This window comes from Hevea brasiliensis, unplaced genomic scaffold (genome assembly GCF_030052815.1).
Source record: "Hevea brasiliensis isolate MT/VB/25A 57/8 unplaced genomic scaffold, ASM3005281v1 Scaf346, whole genome shotgun sequence".
Lineage (NCBI taxonomy): Eukaryota > Viridiplantae > Streptophyta > Magnoliopsida > Malpighiales > Euphorbiaceae > Hevea > Hevea brasiliensis.
Window position 1 is genome coordinate 7,501 of NW_026614858.1, and position 25,652 is coordinate 33,152.

At 44.5% G+C, this 25,652-nt stretch overlaps 1 protein-coding gene and 2 pseudogenes across 1 annotated transcript; 1 reads left to right on the forward strand and 2 right to left on the reverse strand.

The window, feature by feature from the left end:
• The first annotated feature begins 3,457 nt into the window (after window positions 1–3,457).
• LOC131177152 (NADH-ubiquinone oxidoreductase chain 5-like) lies at window positions 3,458–8,651 on the forward strand (annotated as a pseudogene).
• A 3,927-nt stretch (window positions 8,652–12,578) lies between these two features.
• On the reverse strand, window positions 12,579–14,200 carry LOC131177154 (cytochrome c oxidase subunit 1-like; annotated as a pseudogene).
• On the reverse strand, window positions 13,485–15,326 carry LOC131177153 (cytochrome c oxidase subunit 1-like). The gene has a single exon (XM_058142123.1). It carries the CDS (start codon window positions 15,174–15,176, stop codon window positions 14,364–14,366), a length of 813 nt encoding a protein of 270 aa, XP_057998106.1. The 5' UTR covers window positions 15,177–15,326; the 3' UTR covers window positions 13,485–14,363.
• Between the last annotated feature and the right edge of the window lie 10,326 nt (window positions 15,327–25,652).

A 25,652-nucleotide genomic window follows, 5' to 3' on the forward strand; every position in this document is an offset into this window, starting at 1 on the left:
AGGATATTATTCAAATATTAATTGCACAGTCAATTAAAGGCATATTATAGGAATATTTTAATAGGCATATTAGATATAATTACACGCAAATTCAATCGATTTTTACGGGGTTTCATGAAAGTTGGACATTTGAAATGAGCTCCCCGAAGGAAATTGACTTTATGCCTTTTTTTCACGGGTTTTCATGAAACTGGCACGATTGAAATGAACTGTCCTTCGGTAATTGACTTTATGCCAAAATTCCCGGGGTTTCATGAAAGTTAGATGAATAGGCATATTAAAGGCGAAAGGTCAGTAGTCGTAGCGAAACGAAGAACATCTCCATAACAAGAAAAAAAAAAAATCATAAAAGAACTTTCTCACCCTTACTGTTTGAACGTCCAAACCTGGCTTGCTTTCTTCAAAAGTAATCAAGGATCATGGAAGAGCAGGTCTCGTGCCTACGTTTCTCTCCTTGAAGTGAAGTCTTCGTAATTTCCTCTGCCCCCGTTTTGTAAATAAGAAAGGTTTTCGGTAATAGAGGGTGCTCGTGGGGTATGTATGTGAAAGATGGGGAAAGCTATTTTTTTTTCTGATAGAAATATCTCTGCTTTTCAGCACTTCAGACTACTTCCACCTGGACCATAAAGTCAAGTCAACAAAAAGTGTTTTCGAAGTGGAATCTGCCCGAAGAGCACCTGCCAAACAAGGACTTCGATGGGAAAGAGCCTAAGGATAAAAGCCAAGGGAAGTGTCCTAATAACAGGAATATTAGATTCTCCCTCTATGTTCTTGGGACGAACCATTGAAGGATTGGAAAACCTTTTGGTCCTTGTCCTTAGTTGACGTCAATGACATGGAGTGGAAGAGGTTTAAGCACTGGTCCTACCCGCATGTCTCTGCGGTCCTTAGGGAAATAGATTCAATCCCGCACCCTTGTCTATGAGCACCTTGTGAACCTCGAAATCCTCTATGTAGTTAGTTATGTAGAGAGGCAACATGTGCGGATGGCCTGTATGCGCTGCATCCTTTTCAGTAAAGGTCATGGGTTGAGGTGCGGAGATTTGCCCTATCATTACCTTCAGGCCTTCCGGTGGGGTATCCTTGGTAATGTGGGCTGACTTTAGCACACTAAAGAAGATGTCAGTGTGCTTCTGGGATGTCTTGAGCAGTTCACAAATGGAACCGGGATTTTCCTAAGCTGCTCTAAGATGTCGTACTCGGGCACGTCCGCCCTTTCCTTTCTCTAGCCCAAGCGGTGCTTTGGGGATCATTGCCTTGCAAATGAGGCGGTTGATAGACCCTTCCTGTCCTAGTGGTATGGTTAACATAAACTTCTTCCCTTGAGGTTAACTCCAAGACTAATGTGTATATTTCTGCTTCATTCACTTCCTGAACAGTTTTTGTGCCGGGGAAGAAGATGCATTGACCTTGGCAGTTCATAACCATTTCTCGTTAGAAGAAAGATTCCTCCGACCACTATACATGTGATTGGACTAGTTAATTTCGTTTCTAAAGAACTGAAACTGTCCAGAATCGGGCTAGATAATGGCAGTCTACTTGGACCTATAGATAGGTTTATGGACTAGTTAATTATGTTCATAAAGAAGTAGCCTTTCCTTAAGCGTCTGTTCACCTCAGGCAATGAATAAGGATTCCCTTGCTTCGTAGACAGGGTTTGTGTGAAATGAGCAGTTTATTAAGGAAAATAAAATTCCGTCTCTCAACTCAATAGGTCGACCCGAGCCATTGCTATATGGTATGAGGAGTATGATAGCGCGAATAGCACAAGGAGGAAATAGGGGAGTTTACATTTCTTTTTAGTTTTCTAAGATTTCAACAGTAATCAAACAACTACTAACAGAGAGATGAACGTTCAGTATTTGGAAATGAATGCTCATAACTTCAAAGGGAAGGAAGAGATTGTTAATCGGAAGGGAAGTCAGTCTTCTTACAACTTACTATCAAATTAATCCTGACGTGGTCTCGAAACATAACGCTTGCTGAACAATTTGCCCATCTGCAAAGAGAAGGGCTACGTTGATCAACTAAAGCATGAAACGAGATGCAAAGAACAGAGGCAAGCTTAGAGAGGACCTCCCAAACCGACACATAAGACTCTTCTACCATACGCATATCTAAAGCCGTAAGTCAAAAATCACCCCAAAACCTTCTATTCGTTCCCCAACAAGTGGATCTTAAGGCACGAAAGGAAGACTTGGGCGCAAGGAGAAAGGAGATAAAGACCAGAACTGAACTCTTCCTCTTCTCCTCTAGGTTCCGTTTCCGTTCCTAGCGAGCTAACATCAAACAATTCCCTTCCAAACTATCCTGCTATTCATTCCTCCGCTTGCCAATCACCTCCAAACTCAAAACAAAGAAAGCCCAGCCTGGAAGGCAAAGAAGGATTCCCATTCCCCTGCCTGGCAAGAGACTGCATGTAAGGATCTCACAATCGAAGGAAGCGCTTACTTACCAATGTACCTCCAACTCGATGAAGTGCACTCCCAGCGAGAAGGAATGACACTTTCACTGCCAACTCAACAGCTCGAAGTGGAATCGAACCACGAAGGATTTTCAGTCCTTTGCTCTAACCAGCTGAGCTCTCCGAAAACAACGTTCGACTTGCATGTGTTAAGCATATAGCTAGCCTTCCTTCTGACTGAGCAAAATAGGAAATTTCGATCCGCCGGAACATAAGCTTTCTTATCTGGGCGCCACCCGCGGCGGAACAGTCTTAAGTGGGTGCGGAGTCGAACCGCATGAGGATTTACAGTCCCAGATGCCCGGCTCTTACGGATTTACAGTCCGCTGGAGCTACCTGAACCACTTTCCGAAAGTCTCTTTCTTTCTTTACGTAATTTCATTTCGCCTGCGAACGATTACTTAAGCCTCTAAGGGCCGCGTTACTTTTTCTCTTTGAAGAAAGACGAACTCTTCTTTATATACTACAATTGTCAGTCTAGTTCGCCACAAGCCGAAAGGAGGCTAGCTGGTTTGATTCACTCTTATGAAGAGAAATCCTTGCGCGGCACAAAAATTATATATCTTTTTCCATTATCGGCTGCATGCTATCTCAGCTATGTGTACACCGCCGCGTCGAGACTCTCTTTCGAAAGTGAGATCTCCACGGATAGATCATTCCTAAATGAAACCTTTAGATAGATCATTCCTAAATGAAACCTTTCTCTTATATACGATACCACCTCTCTCGTTAGTCTACTCATGGTACTCGGTAATACGCTCGTGATAGAGTATTCGTGCAAGAGCGCTTACAGCAGCTCGTAGCTATTGTATGCATGGGAGTGAAGAGATATTGATTGCACGAGCTAGCCATCCATAGTTGTCAGCTTCCCTTACCCCACAACCCTCACCTGTGCCCTCACTAAAATTCAATGAAAGGCAGACCCCATAGAAGTAAGCCTGAGCCAGCTCAGTGAAGACTTCTAAAATACCCTCAGCCAGACCACAGAAACATACAGAACAAAAAATTCGCACTCAACCTACCCCAACACCTATTCCCATTACCACGCCTCCACAGAACCCTCAGAAACACGTACCAGCCACCATCACTATCCCTAAACCTTCACCTATCGTTATCTCAACCCCACCCTTTTCTATAAGTAAGAGAAAGTAAGGCTTTCAAAGGTGCCTTGGGCATATGAAACCAGGACGGTAGCAGTGAAAGTGAAGAAGAAAGAGGGTGAAGAATGAACACTCGAAAAAAAAAAGAAGAAAAGAATAATTGTTAAAGAAGGATGGTTGGTGGGGTAGGGCGTACCTAAGCGAGCAAGGGAGCACGGCGCGAAGAAGCCCTCTCTCACAGCCCCCTACACCGCCCAATAGCGGCCTACAGCGCAGGGCTGTACGCAGCAGTGAATCATTTTTCCGCCTTCGAGTTAGGGAATGGGACTTTCTATGGGTGTATATAATGAGACTGACGTCGAGTGTTAAGTTTATTTGATTACCTGCCTTCCACTTCACTACTCCTTCAGTAGTCCTTAGGAATTCCTAAGGCTCCGAGAAGAGGAGTTTACTTCCGACAGTACTCTAATCTAATCTTTTTCTCTTTTGGAGGTTTCAGGCCTAGCTTGACGCGGCAGTAGGGACTGCTTTCCGACCGTTTTCTTCCCGAAGTCAGACTACTACCGAGCTCCGCACCAGGGCTCAAACCATGCCTCAAGGAAACAATAGCCCCACAACCCAAAGGCTTTCCGAGAGATTCGAGAGACATGGTTCAACTAATGGTGCACTATCCTTCTCCCAAACATTTCTCAGCGAAACCACTGAGTACAACTTATTAAACGGAAACTACGAACAAGATCTTAGCGCTGTCTCAACCATCCACAGCTCAAGGGATTAATGTGCTGTTTTTTATGCTGGAGTCATGAATCGCCTCTTTGCACAATTTGTTTCTAATCAACCCTTTTTCCGTGTTCCTCTTTTTAGTAGAAAGCGAAATGAGAATAATGAGAATCGTAATAGTAGTTCCACGCCCCCTCTCGCCCCTTAAACCAACCAAAAAGAAGAAGGCGCTTTCCGAAAACGATCAAGGCAGGGATTTCCGGTAGTCATCTATCGCGACAATGGATCAACCCGATTTCCAAGCTAGAAGAAAAAAAAATTCAAACTTGGAAAGACAGATCTCGCTCAAAAAAAGTGGAACTCCAACCATTCTCCTTATGGAAACCGCTTGCCACCGGGATCAGCAAGTTGCCCTTTCATTTTGCTTCGGCAATAGATCAAAATAGAGGCAACAAAGCCACCCTACTTAGATCCCCGGATCGCATTATTGGATTAGCGGACGCCACAAGGCAAAGTAGTCGTACAAGGACATTCGGCTTTTCAGAGGCAATGGCCTTCGCCTACGTCAAAGACAGCCGATTTGCCCTATTAACATGTCTTCTGCTGGGATTGGGTGTCTGGTGGTACCTTCTGTCAGAGCCCATATTGGTTCAACCAACGGCTGCTGCTCACCTGAGTGCGCTAGTGCAATTAAGGAAGCCGCACAATGCCAAATGAGGTCTCTGGGCTTCCCGTGTATTCATCCAAATTAGATCCATGAGAAAGTTATGGACACGTTTACGAAACTGGAAGTCTTTCGATCCCATGCAGTCAATGCCAATGGGTGTGCTTAAGAGCTGGTGGCAACCGAATACCTTTCACACCTAACCCAGGCTTTTGCCAACAACTTTTCTTTCAAAATCCACTTGGTGAACCTAGCCAAAGTCCAGGAACAGCTACAAAGGCTTCAAGAGACAGCGGCTCGAGGCATTAAGAGGAAATAGAAAGATTGGCCCAAGAATAGATCTTATGGAAAGAAAAGAACGATCGTCAGCGGGCTTTCTTTCTCTACTGTTTAGGAAGAGATAGCTGCCATAAAGAGGGAGTGAGATTCGGCTTAAGTGAGTTCAGTTTTTATAATTGTGTATATAAAGAAGAGTTGTTTCTATCTTTCCTCAAGTGTGTTAGTTGAACGAAAAACCTTTGCCCAGGAGCTCATAGAGCCGGACCCCATTTGCTAAGTTCCTTTCACCTTGGGACTCACGGTCGAGCGTTCTCCGGACGTCGATCAATCTATCACTCAATCACAGGCCGCTCTGTCATTGTCTGATTTTTGGTTGTCTGATCACACTCGAAATTATGTATCTACTTATCGTATTTTTGCCTCTGCTCGGTAGTTCCATAGCAGGTTTTTTCGGACGTTTTCTAGGATCAGAAGGAACCGCTATAATGACCACTACGTGCGTTTCATTCTCTTCGATCTTATCTTTGATTGCTTTTTATGAAGTCGCACCGGGAGCTAGTGCTTGCTATCTAAGAATTGCTCCATGGATCTCATCGGAAATGTTTGATGCTTCTTGGGGCTTCTTTGGCGACCGTGAAGTCACCGGATGAATTGCCGAGTAGATAGATCAGATCCGGACGCGGCTGTTGCTCCGCGGCGATACGGACTCGACCCGCTCCTACCCACCCCGGGGTACCATAGCATGTCGGGAATAAGGGGGGACATACTGGACGTAATCACTCCCTTGGTTGGGGGCTGTGCCCCCCTGCCTTTCGAATCGATACACAGTTGAGTAGGCCGATCACGAACGCTACAGGTGTGGGAGCGATCCTGGTCAGGGAAGGCTAAGACGGCGCCTCGCATATGGGTAGCAAGAGGGCCTTTATGCCCCGACGGTGGGGCCTTATGGGGAAGGGCCCAGCCCAATAGGGACAGCACACCCCCCACTTCAAGCGCACCTCTGTATCGACTGAATCACTCTAAGGGTCTAGTCGGTGGAACCGGTGAACCACGCGAGCTGGTTAGATGCGTGGGGCAGAGGGCTCGTAGTACCCCCTTTTCTTGATCCAGCCTTTTCTTCGCTTCGGTAGTGAATCACCTACTAAAAAAAGAGGCAGGCCTGCACGCTGAGACTACTAAGGCAGGCGGTGGACTCTTTCATTAGGGAAGGGAAGAAGGGGCCTAAGCACGGCAGATGCCGTACACTTGAGTGGCAAAGGAAAGCGGGATCGTACCTGTTTTTCCAGGCCTGTTCGGACATACGGTTCCCGCGGAAGATCAAGTTGGTGAGCCGTGTGATGGGAAACCTTCCCGCACGGTTCGGAGAGCACTGAATTAGAATGAGAGGTTCACCACCACATCATTGCATGCAAGGGGAGCTCGCTCGATTCGCAAATTGGTCCGACTCGTAATTCACTTCTGACTCCGTGTTCGATAGCCTGACCGTAGTGATGTTAATTGTGGTTACATTCATAAGTAGCTTGGTCCATCTTTATTCCATTTCATATATGTCTGAGGATCCGCATAGCCCTCGATTTATGTGTTATTTATCCATTTTACTTTTTATGCCAATGTTGGTGACTGGAGATAACTCTCTTCAATTATTTCTGGGATGGGAAGGAGTAGGTCTTGCTTCATATTTGTTAATTCATTTCTGGTTTACACGACTTCAGGCAGATAAAGCAGCTATAAAAGCTATGCTTGTCAATCGAGTAGGTGATTTTGGATTAGCTCCTGGGATTTCGGGTCGTTTTACTCTCTTTCAAACAGTAGACTTTTCAACCATTTTTGCTCGTGCTAGTTGCCCCAGAAATTATTGGATTTTTTTCAATATGAGATTTAATGACATAACTCTTATTTGTATTTTACTTCTTATTGGTGCTGTTGGGAAATCTGCCCAGATAGGATCGCATACTTGGTCACCCGATGCTATGGAGGTCCCACTCCAGTATCCGCTTTGATTCATGCAGCTACTATGGTAACGGCTGGCGTTTTCATGATAGCAAGGTGCTCCCCTTTATTTGAATACTCACCTACGGCTTTGATTGTTATTACTTTTGCAGGAGCTATGACGTCATTCCTTGCGGCAACTACTGGAATATTACAGAACGATCTAAAGAGGGTCATAGCTTATTCAACTTGCAGTCAATTAGGCTATATGATCTTTGCTTGCGGCATCTCTAACTATTCGGTTAGCGTCTTTCACTTAATGAATCACGCGTTTTTCAAAGCATTACTCTTCCTGAGTGCAGGTTCGGTGATTCATGCCATGTCGGATGAGCAAGATATGCGGAAGATGGGGGGGCTTGCCTCCTCGTTCCCTTTTACCTATGCCATGATGCTCATAGGCAGCTTATCTCTAATTGGATTTCCTTTTCTAACTGGATTTTATTCCAAAGATGTGATCTTAGAGCTCGCTTACACTAAGTATACCATCAGTGGGAACTTTGCTTTCTGGTTGGGAAGTGTCTCTGTCCTTTTCACTTCTTATTACTCTTTTCGTTCACTTTTTCTAACATTTCTAGTACCAACTAATTCATTCGGGCGAGACATCGTAAGATGTCATGATGCGCCATTCCTATAGCCATTCCTTTAATACTTCTGGCTCTCAGGAGTCTCTTTGTAGGATACTTGGCCAAAGTGTGACCCGTTAGCCCATAAGTAAGTACTGTGACGAAGCGGCTGTTGCTCACCCGACACGATCGTACGAGGTCACAATTCACCCAACACGATCATACGGGGTGAACAAGAATTGGGGATCGGATGCGGGCGAAATTCCCGCCAATGGCTGAGATGTTCAGTCGACTCCCTCCCCCTTTGTGGGGGTCCGAACCCCTACGAGTGAGCAGAAAAGGGAGGAGGAAAGAGGCCCTGGCGAACCGTCATAATTAGTGAACAAGTGTAAGCTTCGCTGCCCGACAGTATGGAGTACTGACCACACCGAGGGACAGGCCCTGAAGCGAAGGACGGGAACGAGCGGAATCAATGTGTTCCAATTTCTGGCCTTGCACCGACCATCAAATGGACCATGGACTAAACGGCCACTGCCTGAAAGGACTATGTCCAGGGGACCGCCGCCCCCCCCCACAAGGTACATCTTGCGCCTATGGGCCGCTATAACTATCCAAGAAGACACTCGAAACTGGAAGGAAAAAAAACCCACCCGGTGGACTGCCGAGCTACAAGTCCCACGACACAGGAGCGGGATTCTCTAAAAAGCCAAGGTCGCGGGTGGCCAAGAGGGCCCACTTGGAGACTTGGGATCTCAGCAGGAAATGCGAAGGTTGCAACAAGCCGGCCGGCCGATAGGCGAAAGAGAATCAATTAGTTTAGTTCTGATCTGAGTAGGCTCATAATAGGGAATACTCTAACCCTGGGAACCGGGGCTTGGCCATCTTTCGGTCGACGTTTCGGCAAAGTTTGTCCGTCGACAGCTGAATGTTTCGATCTGGTTCGATTCATGGTCGCATCTGCAAACGTTTTCCCGTGGGCCGACGCCCCCCAGTCCAGGCATTGATCTATATCACTTCAGAAGAAACGATATAAAAGTACTTACCTTCTCCTTGGTGAGTCGAAGTGGGGTTCCGTCCTCCCTTGCCTTGCGACCTAGGTATTCCGTTTCTGGTTTCCCAGATTTTTTGTAATTTGTAAAGGGCCCCAGTCTTCTGTTTTTCAGCTTTTAAAAAACTCCTTGCTCGAGCTACTCTGCTAACTCTGCTTCTTTCGAAGAAGACCATGATTTGAAAAGAGAAATCAACATCTTGCTTGATCCATTGACTGATCAAAAAATTTATCATTGAATAAACAAGAGGATTTGGAGGACCAGCGAGTAGGGGGGAAAGAAGAGCTAACGCAAATCTAACTAATTAATACAAGAGTAAACGTATGTGTTGGATCATAAACGAACTTCTCTCTTACATCTGATCGCAACGTCTGGTTATTTTTTTAATAGTAAGGGGCTGAGGGGTACCATTCATTTCTTTTCTCTGTCTCGCTATACAGGGCTTGATGTACAGTTTCCTCTTTTTCTTGCATTTATGTTGATTTGCCTATTGTCACTTTCTGGTGCTGTGACTTCTGTAAGCCCTCCTTCAGATGAAGCGGCTAAAGCGTGAGTCTCTACTGCTCCGAAAACTAAGGATTCAGAGAGGTATACAGGAAATGGGGTTTAACAACTCCTCTAGTTCCGGCCCAACTTCCGACTTAGTTCCTACGGACGTTGGAAGCGTTGACGATCTTTCTTCCTTTCCTTGTGGACATGACTACTATTTAGCTGTGCTTGATTAGTCCTCGCATGACTCTTCTTCACACTGATTGATATCCGATTCGTCGACTCGGATATCAACACCTTCTACTGATCATGGAAGCTAGTGTGGCTAATGTGTCAGCAAACTGATTCTTCGTACTCGACAGATAATTGAAGGTAATCCGTCTGAACTTTACTTTAGGCTGATATCTTCCAGATACTGTGATGGTAGGGAATGAGCTTCTGATCTTTGGTTTTCCAATCACCAGTTGTCTGAAAGATGATAAGTGACGAATCTCTATATACATCAATCTTCTTGATTCTCAAGTCGAGGGCGCTTCAAAGAAGCGCCTGTAATCCACGCAGAATATTCTGCGATATTGTTTGTGCAAAGAACCTCAACTTGACAGCTATGGGAATATGGGCTCCTTTTGGCGAGCTTTAAGATAGCATGTAGAAAGGGGCTGCTCCAACTCCATTTCCGTTCTGATTTACTGCACCATCAAAGAACATTTGCCAATCATGAGGAGTTTCGTATTCTTCTTCGCCTACCGCAAATAGAATAGCTTCGTCAGGAAATTCGTCCCAAAATAAAGCTCATAGTCAGGCACGGGATGATCCGCAGGTGGTCTGCTATTGCCTGCCCCTTGCCTTACTCATGCTTCTGGGTGACGTACACAATATCGAACTCTGAGAGTAACATCTGCCACCTTGCTGTACGGCCCGTGAGGGCTGAGCACTCAAAGAGATACTTCAGCGGGTCCATCCTTGCAATCAGCATGGTCGTATAGTTCAACATGTAGTGGCGTAGGCGTTTCGAGGCCCATGTAAGAGCACAACAGGTCTTTTCTAGAACCGTATACCTTGTCTCATAATCAGTGAACTTCTTGCTGAGATAGTAAATGGCTCTTTCCTTCCTACCCGTTTCATCGTGCTGACCAAGGACAAAACTCATGGATGCTTTCATTACTGACAGATACATCAGGAGAGGTCGACCAGGCGTTGGCGGGGAGGATTGAGTAGATATTTCTTCACTTTGTCAAACGCCTTTTGTTTTGGCAATCCTCGTTCCTTGTGTCTATCTTTTCTGAAAGGAAAGGCGGGGTCTTCTTTCTGAGCAGTTTAAAGATCGGCTCACAGATGGGTGTGGGCTGGGCAATGAACTTGCTGATGTATTGTAGCCTGCCCAAAAAAAAAGCCCTGATTTCTTTCTCTGTCTTTGGTACCGGCATGTCGATAATTGCTTTGGCTTTTGCAGGTCGACTTCGATTTCTCTTCTGCTGACAATGAACCCGAGTAGCTTACCTGACGAAGCACCAAACCTCCTCCCGGCTTTATATGCTTTTGCGGATGAATTCGAAGACTGTATTTCCGCAATCTGTCAAACACTTTCTTCAAATTCACGGTCTTCTTTAGCCCAAGACTTGGCGATCATGTCATCGACATAGACCTCCATTTCCTTGTGTTTCATATCATGAAACAGCGCAGTCATGGCTCGCTGGTACGTCGCCCCGGCATTCTTTAGACCAAACGGCATCACCTTGTAACAGAACGTGCCCTCCTATCTGATATGGTGATAAACGCCGTTTTCTCTCGGTCTTCCTCGGCCATCTTGATCTGGTTATATCAATAGAAAGCATCCATAAAGTAAAGGACAGCATCCCATGTCCAGCGGTGTTGTCCACCAGAACATCGATGTGAGGAAGAGGAAAATCATCTTTTGGGCTAGGCGTTTTTGGACTCACGGAACCAGCTTTCAAATTGAGGGAAAAACCGTTCTCGAAGAAGCGTGACCATCCAGTTGAATCTCGTTACCCTTCGCGTGTGGTTATGGGGGCGGGCCTACTTTCCACTTTGTTACTATGGAGTCGGGCGGCAAACAAGTGAATGCGATCCCGCCCTCCATCAGCCGGTGTGTGTGGTCTTCGCTCCTTATAGCTCTACACCGCCGCCGGTCACTTTCGCTCCTCTACCATATTCATTGATTCATTCTTTGGAAGTTAGGCACGGGACTCGATAGCGCAGGCACAAGACCTTTGAATGCAAACAAAGAATAGCGAGACCGCATATCGTTTGGAACCCAAGCTTACCTTATTATTATGAAAAGGGGAAGGTTTGATAAAGGATAGTAGGTGTAGGTCTTTCCAGCTGGATTCATTAATGCAAACTGGAACTCCAAAACTTGAAGAACTGGTCTTGGAAGGAAATATTTATTAAAATCATAATCTTTCAGAAGCTGGCATCGCTAGTTGACTCCTCCTCGTCGACAGCTAGCAGTTTCTGGACTAGCCTTCCTTGCCCGCCTCAGAATATTCCTTCCTTTTCGACTGGTGGGACGAAGTCGCATTGATTGAATCGGTTCTGGTCTTCGCTGAAAAAGTGAGGCTTTACTTGACGAGTAGACCTTAGTTACCCGCTTATTGGGACCTGCAAGAAGCTGAGTTTCTTTGCTTTCAAAGTTTTTGGAAAAAAGAAAAAGTCAAAGCAGCAGACCAGTAGTTCCAGTATCGACGTTTTTATAAATTTTTGAAGAAGGTTCCGTTTAACACTTCTTGGCCAAGCAGGAAGAGCAGAAAATAAGTGCTTTGTCGGTTGAAGGTGCTCTCTTCTCTACTCCTAGACATAGGATAGAGGCTCACTCTGAATCCATAGTATCCTCTGCATCTTATGCATCTTCTGTCTTGTCTCTTGGTTTCAGGGAGCCTGTGAGCAAGAGTTCTCCCCCGAAAGTGGCTTTCTAGGATGGAAGTGGGCTTCATTCAATGGAATGCTTTGTTGGTTCAGCTCAAGGGGTCAGGTTTTTCGGTTTAGTGTGGAGGGGGGCGCTCTTTGTTGACCTTTCAGGGGACATGTTAGAATGTGAAGCTGGCAATACGTGCTTGAGTCGATGATCAATCCGCCGTTCCATCCTTCTATAGATGGTGATCAGATTTGTTAAGATCTAGAATCATCTGTGAATCCCCACTTTGATTGACCTTGACCGGTCATTGCTGGAAAATAGGGCCCTAGCCTCGTCGGCCCTCATTTTCTCAACCCCGACCTACACAAGTGGTTTTAGAACCCACATTTTGAAAAGTTCTGTTAGGTTCTTAGTAGCAGTCGGCGACCTTTTCTTCTTTTACTTCACATAGCTTTTCGTCTCCTTGATAGCTGGAAGTTCTCCAAAAGTATGAAAAGCTGGAGGACTTTGTACCATCCATTCCAGTGTGGTTGGATTCTGTTCAACAGCCCAAGGACTTGGAGCACATCTTTTGTTATTTCCACTGCTTGAAGTGATTGTTACGACCACGAAGAAACGACGAATCCCAACTACGGATATATAAGAGCCAAAACTGCTAAGGGCATTCCATCCAGCGTAAGCATCTGGATAATCTGGAATGCGACGTGGCATACCAAAGCCCTAAGAAATGCATGGGAAAGAAGGTCGGATTAACCCCGAAAAAGTGATCCAAAAATGGATTTGACCTAAAGTTTCAGGGTATGTCCGACCAAGATTTTACCCACCCAATAGTGAAATCCTGCAAATAAAGCAAAAACGGCTCCCATAGAAAGTACATAATGGAAATGTGCAACCACATAATAAGTATCATGTAGAGCAATGTCTAGCCCAGAATTTGCCGGGACTATTCCAGTGAGTCCTCCTATGGTGAACAAAAAGATGAACCCTACAGCAAATAACATGGGTGTTTTGTATTGTATCGAACCCCCCCACATGGTAGCGATCCAACTAAAGATTTTGATTCCAGTGGGGACAGCTATGATCATGGTAGCTGCGGTGAAGTAGGCACGGGTATCAACGTCTAAGCCCACAGTAAACATATGATGAGCCCAAACAAGAAATCCAAGAACACCTATACTGATCATGGCATAAACCATGCCTAGATACCCGAAAACCGGTTTTCCCGAAAACGTCGAAACGATATGACTTATGATACCGGATCCCGGCAGAATTAGAATGTAAACTTCAGGGTGCTTCTCTCTTCTACTAATAGTTGCGGATGAATAGAAGAAAGGTGGACTATATCATCAACTTATTCCATTTGTCTAGGAAAGCTAGCCATGCTTTATGGTGAATACTGTCAGGTTTAAATGCTTTGAGATCGTAAAGACTGTAATATTCCTCAATAAGGAAGAATCGTCGTGATTTATGACTTCGGAAAGTACTTGATTTAAAGTAATCTAGCATCATGATAACATCTTTTCGACTTTGTACAGACCATTGATAGTAACCATTTTGACTACTATCAAAGTAGATATTTCCTCCAAATACTACCTTATAAGACTCTACATCTTGTAGAAGTTTATTAGTTACTCGAATACTTAGTTGAGGTAGTTGATTCTTCATAGCGATACCAATGGTACCATCAGCATCAAAGAATCCTGCAAACCAATTTGATTGAGCATCTAGTGTAATAGGTAGAATTACAGGGATATCAGTACTTGACAGACACGATGTAGTTGAAGTAGTCGTGCTGAATGTCGAATATGACCATTAATACAATTCATTAGTTTAATCATACCAAGTTTATTATGTAGTCGATAACGATAAGCTTTAGCACCTGATCGCATTTTAATACTTCCACCAAGCATATGTTGGATATATCGTAGTAGTGGTAGATCTTCAAGTCCTATAGTAATTTCAAGAGAAGTATATCCTTGTTTACTAACTTGAATACTTCCATCACCATCGATAATTCCAGCTAGCCACTCACAGAAGGATTTAGGATAAGTTGTTGCGCATGTAGTCTCTGAGGTTCCTACTAGACTGCTTTTATGTCGTTGGTTACCTGCTGATTGTGTCTTAGATACTCCATTTTTACTAGATCGGGGTTTTACTAGAAAACCACTTATTCACATAGTAGGAGTACCATTAAGCAGACAGTCCCAGCATACAGCGCAATGCGTATTCAGATTTTCATCTGAAAAGGGCCATTTAAAACCGAAGAACCAAAAGAGATGCTGGTATAATATGGGGTCTCCCCCTCCAGCGGGATCAAAAAAGGTTGTATTAAAGTTTCGATCGGTTAATAACATGGTAATTGCCCCTGCCAGTACCGGAAGTGATAATAAAAGTGGGAATGCTGTCACTAGAACGGACCACACAAATAGGGGTGATCTATGCATAGTCATTCCAGGTCCACGCATGTTGGAGATAGTTGTTATAAAATTGATAGAACCTAAAATGGATGAAACACCAGATAGATGAAGACTAGAAATTGCTGAATCAACTGCTCCTCCAGAATGGCTGGTAATACCACTTAAGGGCGGATAGACCGTCCACCCAGTGCCGCTACCCACTTCCACTAAGGCTGAGCTTAATAGGAGTAAGAGACTTGGTGGCAACAACCAGAATGAAATATTATTTAATCGTGGAAATGCCATGTCAGGTGCACCTATCAGAATCGGAACAGACCAATTACCAGATCCACCTATCATCGCCGGCATAACCATAAAAAAGATCATTAAAAAAGCGTGAGCCGTTATTAAAACATTATAAAGTTGATGATTCCCACCAAGAATTTGATCGCCCGGTCGTGCTAATTCCATACGAATCAGTACTGAGAAGCATGTGCCCATCACTCCAGCAATGGCACCGAAGATGAAATATAAAGTCCCTATATCCTTGTGGTTAGTGGAGAACAGCCATCGGACCAGATTTGTCATAGAAATTGAATATTATTTTCTTTCGGTTCTGCTTTCTTGCTCTAAAAATTTCTTGTTCTAAAAATGAAGAAAGACTTGTCGGAAATCACCGGTTGGGTTAGGCCAACCAAGAAAGAAATGGGATTTTTGGGCGTAACATTCTTTTGCTTCTCTTACGAGATTTCGAGTTGGATGAAAAGAGCGCATTCGACTGTTTACAATTTTGAACGTAAATTCAAGGGATACTCATCGAGTGGACCCAAATAGAAAGCTCCTTCTTTGCTTTTCTTCTCTTACGTCAATTCAATTCGATGAACACAAGCCGAATCGTCCTTAACGGTGACCGATAGCGAAGTAGTACCAATTGCCATGTGCTCTAAAGCTAGTCAGGAGCTTTTACTCTTGATACGAGTCGAGTCGTCTCAACTGTTGAGTTCTCGTAACTAGCCAAAAAAGGCACTACCTACTACTTACGTCATTTCTTGTGGGAAGAGGCGAAAGGGAGGGCATCCGAAGCGGCCTTTTCTTCTTATCTTGAGGTTGGGTGCACCGATTCTCCCACAGGCTATCTATTCGGGTCGATTGGCGTGTCTTCCCTTTTTCTATCTCTTCGGTCCCTGCTTCTTCACATTGATCGATTACATGGTGTTAAGCAATTGAGATCGACCTTTCTCATGCTCCAAGCGATCAGTCCATATTGTTTCCTGTCCGATTCCCCATCCCAAGCATAGACCGGTTCCGCTCAACGTCTAATCAGTCTCCCCGGAGCGCGTTACCCCCCAGTGAGCTAGGGACAGTTATGTCCCCAACATGCTTCTGGTTTCGGCTTTAGATCGAAACCAACCTAGAGCTGGTCGTGGTCTACCCTGGGCGTATTATCGCGTTTGGTGAAAGACCCTCCACGAAAACCATCAGATAGTTGACTGAGATCTTATTCCTACTTCTCACCCTGCTGAAAATAAAAAAGTAGTTGACTTGACCGGGCTCACAAGTTTTCAATGATACCGAGGGCTTGACTCTCCAGGCTCTTTCGAACCAGATATTTAAAAACCTGGCAAAGGGAGCTACGAAACTAAGCTGCATACTTCGCCTAGAATACCTTTCTTTTTATAGTCCACTCCTGCTGCTTGTACGGAGTACGAAGTTGGGCCCAGTCTCAAGCGAAAGATAAAGCTAGGTTTGGAACCCTCATTTTGAATTATTGCTACCCACTGCACTTGAACCGCTGATGCTACCATTGATGCCTCTGCATCCCGTGCTTCTTCAACACAGAGGAGCCGAGAGAAGAACTTCACCCTCGGTCACTGAGCTAACTCCTTCTCTTCCCGTCTCGAAAGAATTAGCCCCGCCTGCAAGAGCGGTTAGGCCTTTACTAAGAACCTCGTTCCTCCCCTCCCGAACAGCTGATGCCTGCATATCACTGTAAGAAGAAGAATGGCATTAGAAGCTTCTCTTCCTTCAACAAAGAGCTGCTAAGCACCTAACAGTGGATTCTTCCATTCTATGTGCGAGGAGGGGATCGAAAGCCATCACCTTTACCTTTGACTCCGGAAAGACGGCAAATCAGTCTTATTGCAAAGTCTTCTCAACTCAGCTTTCAAGGAATCAATGATCCCCTCTAAACCCCGCTAACAAACTAACCTTCGGAATCCTATGTTCAAGTCAACAATCGAAATTACAACAACTAAAAAAGCATCAAATCAAAATAGCGTAGATAATCACAGAAAGTTTTGGGTGGTGCATTGGCCCAGGTCAAGAGCAGAAGCAGGATTCTGGATGGTATGCCCAAAACAAAAAGGCTTATTTCCAGCAGACGCAGGTACTATGCTGCCAGAACCGACGGATCCTTCGGCCGGATCCTGATGCTTCAATGTGAACTCCGAAATGGGATACGGATTGTCAGAGTAACTACCCATAGGCCTTATCCTATATCTCTGACTAGGTGTGGCCTTCCAAGATGCATTCCTTCGTTTCATCGCGCCCTCATTAGAAGGAGAGATGAGAAGCGCCCTCATTAGAAAAGGAGAGATGAGAAAGCGGATAAACTCGTAAGATTTTATCTGTCTGTGTTTTCGTTGTCGAAACTGATATTAGTAAAGAAGAAACAATATTCTCAGTTTCGCTCGATTACAAAAGAGCTTTACGCTTCTTTCGACTCTCTTCAAGAAGAGTTGAGAACGAAGGTTGTGTCACTTATCAGTAGATATGTACCTTCATTCCAGTCGGTTCCTCTATCGACTGGTTTGAAATGGTTTCCTATTTGGACTGCTTCATCAGTCCCCTATCGTTATGTGCCGGGTGATAAATTACCGTTCCATAGGATGATCTGGGACTTATTCTCGGTCGCCTTATGGGATAAGGCCTCGCTTTTGGATTTTGGTCTGCTTCGTTTATCCGAACGTGGCCCTTTTCTACTGATATGTTAGAATGGTCCTCGCAATACATTGTTCCAGTATTTAGCGATTTCTTTCCTTCCAGAGAGATTCACCCTCTTTCTGAGGAAAGTGATGAAGCTTCTTACCCGTATTCAGTAAATCAATTACTACATAATACGGAATTTAGGTTCCTTCATCAGCGGCCTTTCTTACTGGTCTGCTGACTTATAGTTAGTTGTTTTGTATGTAAGCATTCCTTATGAGACCTCCGGATGAATATCTACTGACAATGTATTCGACTGGTCGCCTGGGTTTTAATTAAGGAAGAAGGTGCTTGGAAGGTGCGAGTATTCGCTATTCCTAACGCCTTAAATTCAAGCAGGCACTACTTCGTCTCGCGCATGATTGGTGTATGTCGATCTTAAGGAAAATCCCACAAGATGGAACTTTCGATCAACCTGCACCTCTGCGCTGGTTGAAGGGTTGCATGAAGGTAAGATCTTATGATTTTCTCTTCTGCAACAGACCGCATACATCTTAAGTTCCAGAGGACAGTGATCGAGTGTTTGTTTAACAAGGTAGTCGCTTGGGTTGAGTCCGGATTACAAGTAAAATGTATTTCGGGCTCCTAACTCAACAGAAGGCTACTTTAAGTTTTCCGTTTTACAACGGGTCAACCCTTGGGCTTCCTATCATCCTGGCCGTTCTTCTCATTCTGTCACCACATTCTTGCCACTGTCTACTGGAAGGCGGTCGTGCCCGAGAAGGCTGGTTTGAACATTCATGCTGGAGTTCCCAGGGAAATGGCGGTACAGGTGCTGAACTGGAAGTAGCAGCAACAGAATTTAGTTTAAAGCTAACCGTCCCAATCAACTCGATCCACGCTTTCTTTTGAGTCAACTCGACATTCCTCGGCCTGATCTTCAATCTTAGGGTGCTATCAGAGCCGCAGGGGATGAGAATTCATCTATTGATTCCACATGCACCTGAATCTATCTATTGAGAGGATATTTTCAGTGAAAGCCGGGAGTGGGAACGCAGCAAGGTCATCCTCTCTTTTGAAACAACCATTTGAGTCTTATTTCCTTCCTAAGTGGGGTCAATTCAATAGGAAAATCATAGTCTTTGTTGCCTCGGTTGTCTACCGCTCCGTGGGTTGCTAGATTGGGCAGGCGGAATTGCTAAATACCAGATGAGTCCCATCGTGCTATCAGAGGCGGAATGCCCTTAAATTACTATAAATCCGGAAAATTGCACTAGAGCTCCACCTTTTTTTCTTTCTGATCGACCTGAAGCGTGGGCATCGTCCTTTGCCATAAGCGATTCTCGAAGATTATCGCATTCGATTCAAGGAGATGAAGACTGTGCCTTCGACCGCTGAGAAGTGGATTCAAACTACTGATACGCAGCCCTACTAATAGAAGGGGCGGAGACCAGCAACTTTTTAACAGCACACAAGCTATATCTTCACGTCCATGAGAACCAACGACAAAAAAAAGTGAGAAACAATTCATCCCGGGATCCCGTCATCTTTGAAGCTCTGAAATTACCTTGACTTTAGCCTCTCCCCGGTTCTATGTACCAGCCCCCCCGAATCAGAGAAGGAACCGAGAGACGCAGGAATCAAAGTAAAATTCACACTCATACGAATTTCAGGAAAACCATCCCAACAAGATGCTCAGTCTCACCTGCTATTGCTGGATCAATCAATCAGCCCCGGTTGATACCAATTCCCACTTGGCAATGCCCCTTCTCGACCAACCTAACTAAGCAAGATGACATACCAGGTCTCCTCTGAAGAAGTTCATTCTCCTCGAATCAACACATTGGAAGTCTTGCGGGGAAGTGACACAACATCAACATCTGTAATAGAGGGTATAGCGTTGAAGCTACCATCGATGAAAGGCAGGAAAGATCCATCGCAGTTACTTTAACTCAGGAACAACTCGTATTCCTATTCTTCATACCATTTATAGTCTATCTATTGGAAAACTCATTCTCTTGACAGCAACGCCCGGGCAGACCTCTTAAGCTGTTACCCGGACGACAGAACTATGTATGCTCTGTATTATCGGAAAGCCATTCCATCCTTCTAGCAGGAAAAAGAGTGGATCCTACATCCATTCAAAAAGAAAAAGGCACTAAGACATCCAATCGAAGAAAGTGGAAGTCATGAAGGAGAGGAAGCGGAAGCAAATAACAAAAGGAAGAGAAGAAGCAAAAAGCCTATTCCGAAAGCCGTCTTTCAATGCCTGTGAACCAAGGCTAGGGTCAAGGCAAGGGTACCGCTGGTAAGTAAAAGAAAGGGAAGCAGCATAGACCACAGCTTATGTCTTTCCTTCGCCTCTCCCTTTCATACATAGCAGGAAACTCTCTATAGTTTATTTCTTTCCGGTTTAGCTATACCCTCTAAAGAAGAAAGAGAGATACGTAGGTTTTTTGTCTAGCTATCCTCTTTCTCACCCATACCAATTTAGATTTCATTTTATTACATTACACCGATTGCTTGAAGCCGGTTCTTCCTCGCCTTTGAGAAGCGGGTTGTCTTTCGTCGGACTTATATATACCCGAAAGTTCGGTTAGAGCTAGTAGCTTACCCTATTGAAATTGAGAGGTTAACCTAACCGGAAACAGAATCCCTTCAATTGAAAGCGGGAAGCCGACTACATAGGTAGGGGGCGTGCTGACTTTCTCAATTAAGGAGGTCCGCTAGCTGCTTGAGCCAAAAAGACTTCTTCATTCAACGGATTTCATTCATTCATTCACTGGCTTTCCTCTCTAAGAAGTCAGGTCGATCCAAAGCCATTGCTTGAAGCTATTTCCTTGACCGAAGTCTGCTACCGAAGCTGGATTGCTTGACACACAAGCATACCAACCCGAGGGTAGGTCAATAAGGATGGTGGTCGATCAAGCTATTCTATTAAGAAGTAGGAATCCGCTTCTCCGTGCCCTTCCATTTTCAATTGGTAGTCCCTTCGCGGCACACAAACAATATTTGTGATTTTGTCACTGGCGCATTCTGTAGCACCTTATAGTACGCGTGTGTGTGTGAGAGGCCTCATTCATCTCTTACCTTAAGAAGACGTCGGACTTACCGTTGGCAACTTCCTATGAAGTAGTGCTTTCTTCTTTGCTAAAGAGAATGTCAAACCTTTAAACAAGCCCCTCGAACCCTTATTACTAAACCCCACCCAGGGACGAGAGTGACTCAACTGCTACCTAAGGTTATACAATATCAACGCTGCGCCGGCTAAGGAGAGGGCTTTTCGGAGATTCAATAGAAAAAGTTGTTCGGGTGGCTTCCTTTCCCGATTGAAAGCGGTTTCGGTGGAGGGGACGAAGCGAAGGAGATACAGTTTACGGTTCCTTTGATTGCGTGCATTACGATTACTCATATATACCGGTTCCTGTGGCGATTGCTTGTGTACCTTTTCTAAAGAACTCTCCATTCCTGCCTCTTCCTCTTGCTTGTAGCGATTGAAGTGACTCTTGCTTGTTCCTTTCGGTGCCGATGCCTACATTATATCCCCAGCGACTACCAATTCCAGCTTGCTTCCTGCTCACACTCCTAAGCCAATACTCCAAAACCTATTATTCTGGCTTTCCAAAGTGGCGAGCAGCATTCATTCAACCCGTGGTTCTGTAAGACCTGGCTCGCTCCGTCTGACTACGCTCGCTGGTTGCTGTTCCTGCTTGCTTGTATTGTATGCCGAATACTCTTCTTCCGATTACTTTCGTACCGAACCCGCGTCCTTGCCTGAGCCAAAGAGTATAAAATAGTAGACTATAGACTATGGGCCATACGGACGAATAGCCGCTGACTTCCACTTTCTTAGTTGGAATCAAATCCTTACTGCACTTTAGACTTAACGAGCCTACTAAACTAAATGTATGGTTATGGAGGACGGCGCTGGGCAAGCCATAGTGGTGAGAACAAGGAGGGCGATTTTATAAACTCTTTTGGACGGCTGTGAGAAAGACACTACATAGGGCCAACGGTGCTCTGCTTCATCCTATGTTTCGGCGTCTGAAACAACAGGCCCATAGCCTTTCGATTCTGTTATTCCGTTAGCTTTTAGTTAGTCGTTTAGTCAAAGCGTATGTCCCTTTCGAATCGTTCTATCATTCGAAGTAGGAGCTGGGGTAGAGAACCATTGGTATAGCGAGTGAATGTGCTTGCAGTTGTGTTCCCATCCCCCTACCCCTAACCTTTAGTCGGATTCTCTAAGGTGCACTTGCTTTTCCTGGAGTGATTAGATTGAGTTCTTTCCTTCTGTGGGTTTGACGTAGTCTCTCATTCCATTCCTCCCTGGAAATTTCGGGAGTCCCGTAACCTTCTAATCGGAGAAGTACTTTATCTTTTAACAGCTTTTCCACAGCAAGGAATGATTTTGTCTTTGTTCCTTCAGCTTGAGACTGTGGTCAGTATGGTATTTGTTCTTGAGGTGGCTAAGAAACCTTTAGGTCGGAATGCCTATCAGTCTTGGTGGTCTAGTACACGTCTAGTTTTATAAGCCTTCGAAGACTTCCTGGTTTAACTGGCCCTAAGGGAATCCATTCTCCTTGAGCTTTTAGCGATTGAATGTGGATTACGTGTCTCTGTCTGTGCTCCTATTCGAGGAAGCCTTGGCTTTCTTTTGTATCAGCATTGGCTTTAGCTATAAAAGAAGAATTATAGCTCTCTAATAAGAAAGAAAATGCAATACTGCGTGATAAGATTAATGCGCTGTCTGCTGATAAGCTTCCTGAGGAAGAAGTGATGCACCCAGATTCCCCCACGGTATTAGATGTGCCCAAACCTACTCTGTACAAGCCCCTGCCCTGACAGAGCATTTCAAGAAATAGACGTACGAGGGGTCAATGTCAAAGACTTTCTTTTCACTTTCTTTTTTCGCTTCGTTACCCAGCCCGGGAAGAAGCGCATTGACATTTGGTCAGGTCTCTCTATTCCTGCTAGAAATGTTCGATTTTCTTTGAGTGAAGCTGTAGGGCAGTAAGCCCCATACGTGGCAACTGAATAAATACCTGTTAGACTAAATCTTTTACCAAAGCCCCCACTCCTTGAAAACAAGATTTATTTCCTTAATAGCAATATCACAACGAGTCTATAATAGGCGAATTCCAATGCCAGCGCTGATAGCTAAATAGGATAAATATCTGAACCCAGTAAGGAGGAGGCAGGGGTAATCATGGCCGAAGCACATTCTGGTATATGTGGTACGCATCAAGCCGATGATATGGCTGATTCACAGGCATTCGTATTACTGGCCAATTGAATTTTCCTAGCTGATTGCATGGAATACGCAAAAGGATGTCAGGCATGTCAAAACACAAGGATGGACCGATCCAGGATCAGCTATACCTCTGAATCCCATAGTCAAGTCTTGGCCATTTCGGGGATGGCATGGATTTGATTGGGAAGATTTTGACCCCTTCTTCAAAAAAAGGTCACTCTTTCCTGCCCTCGTGCTTCTTTATTTCCTTCGCTTGTTAAGGAGTTGGAGCAAGTCTTTTCTGATAAGTTGCTTCGGGACATGAACACAAACTCACTTCAGACAGAAAAATCCAATGATGGCACAAAGGTCCAAAGCGATAGGCCCTCGTAGAACGTTCACTAAGGCAAGCCTCCATGGGCAAAGCTTTTAAAAAAGCGCCTTTGGGCGGACAAGTAATCCACGGCCTGTCTTTGGTTCCGCTGGAAGTTCGGGGGCGGAGAAGGAATGGTCTTTCCGAACAGTCTTGATAAGAGCCACCGACTGAGACACTCCATCTTCTTGGATAACCAACTGGTCGATGCTTTCATGATTGATACATCTTATCTGATGCACCTTCTAGATTAGAGTTGGGCTATCCAGTTACCCAGATAAGACTTTTGATTTGTACGATTCGTCGCACTCACCTAAAGGCCTGGCCTTATGATAGGAAAAAAGAGCTTTAGTCACAACTGAGTAAATTCCGAAAGTCTGTCTCAGAAGAAAGATTATATTCTGATTTCTCGAGTTGAATGAAACTAGAATTCTTATATTTTAATAATCTCGATGTTTACGCGGGTTGGCCCAACTCCAACCCCTCGCTCCTCCTGTTTCTCTACTATTTTGCTAGTCGGACTTGGTCAGGCTTTCCGCTTGTGACTGACTTTCATTCATTCTATCTCCCCAGGATCCGCGATGCCTATCCGACAGCCGTTAACTGTCTTGCAGCATTGGTTGTCTGGACCTGGGTCTTCAATTCCAACTATCTGCACTTGGATTTTTATAGCACTGAGTAGGTGAGGCGACTTTTCAGGAGTTATTCGCTAGCCCCATAGTAAACTTTCCTGAGACCAGGAGATTGCCTTCAAGCAGCGAACTCAGAACAGACATTAAGGCAATAAGGGACATAGAAGAAAGACAATTAACAGAGGAGAATGGCCTCAAGCAAGAGGAACCTTTCCACCCAAAGAGAAAGAAGGAGAAAGAAAGCTATTCTTATCTAGCTTTGAAAACGGCCTACAAGCACAAGTCAAAGACAGACAAAAGCACTGACAGACAATTATAGGTTTTGGTGTCTTTTTGTCTAGTCCTAAAGGTAGTGGAGCTACTGGTAGTCTTAGTTCTTTCAAAACCTTAAGCCAGTAGCACGCTTTTACTTACTTTTGTATGTAGAAGAGAACTAGGTAGGGAGCTTTTCTTAATTCTAATCTAATTGAATTGAAGGTTTGAAATGAAAGTTCCCACATAGTGATCCCACCTGTCTGATTGTTATGTTATGAAATTTTCCTTTCTGTAACTAGAACTAATCTAGCTCCAAAGCTCCCCGTCAAAAAAGAAAAGACAGAATAGTCAGAAAGGGTTGTTTTCAATCATCGACATACAAGTCAGCAAAGTTCTCCCGGCAAGGGAATCCCAGAGTAGCTAGAAGATTCAGCCTATTTCAGAGGAAAGAGGGGGGACACTGGGGTTGAACTCCTTTCTTTGACTGTCACTGAACGAATCCGTGGTGCCGTAGAACCCTTATTATTATTTATTATAAAAGAAAAGGAGCATACAATCCCTTCTAAAACATATTATTTCTCGTATATCCCTTTAGCTACCTAGCTTCTTGGCTTGTTCACATTAAGATAATCCTTGGGAGTCATTCTACATAGGGCGAGTATCACACTCTGTGAAGTGCCTCTCTATAGGGCTAAGCCTTGCTATTTCACCTGTTGGCTTGAAACAGATTGGCCGGGCATTCTATTAGGACTTAAAGGGCTTAGCATAGGAAAAAGCGAGTATATCTCTTGATTGCGCTCTGTCTCTTACGCAATTTCCAGTGCTTCGATTGAGGACTTTCGGGCATGGCTAGCTCTCCTTCTGATTTACTGAACCGAACCATCGTTGCCTCAGTCTGGGCTCCCTAGATCAGTTAGTCATTCGCATTCAGTAGTGGAGGAAGATTGGGCACTGGACACATTGGTCAGCTGCTCTTATCAGCCCAGATCTGTGGGCTACCTTGGCAATTCAGAATTGGTGGGATTAGGTATGCATGTACTTACAAAGTAAAAACAGGCCTAAAAATAGATAAAATTTTTTGTGGTAAGCATATTGCTAGCGTTCTCGATTCCTTTCATAGTCTCGGTCTATAGCTTGCCCTATGGGCTATCTCTCAAAAATAGGAAAAGCAGGTCCTTGTTCAGAAACCAGGGGAAGGGAGAACTAAGCGCCTTTCGTTCTTTCTCTACGCTAATATTTAATATACTCCACAATCTAAATTTGAAATAGTGGGAACCCTCTGGGTATCAAGCTACAATCTCAGATCGATAGTGCATTCTCCATCCATTCTGGTCTTCTCTCGCCAATCGTGTCAGTGCAGTCTGACTCGTATGTTTAGCTTATCTTTTATATATCTTTTCGGTCTGATTTAAGTTCATGGTTGATTCGCTGTTGGTTGGTCTTGATCCTTTCCCATTGGCCGTAGATTTTAGGCAAGCTGTAACCCTTGGTGATGGATAATTAGCATTAAAAACTGATGTTTATTTGAGAACACCTTATTCTGTCAGAGACGGATCTTGTGCTATCGATGAGAACGCGGTCAAAGCAAATCTCACGTGAGTGATCCAAATTCTTAGGGTCAGCTTCACTTCAGAGCCCCTACACTTCCT

Coding starts and splice junctions, on each gene's coding strand:
- LOC131177153 (XM_058142123.1), bottom strand. CDS start 15,176: ATGACAAATCTGGTCCGATGGCTGTTCTCCACTAACCACAAGGATATA.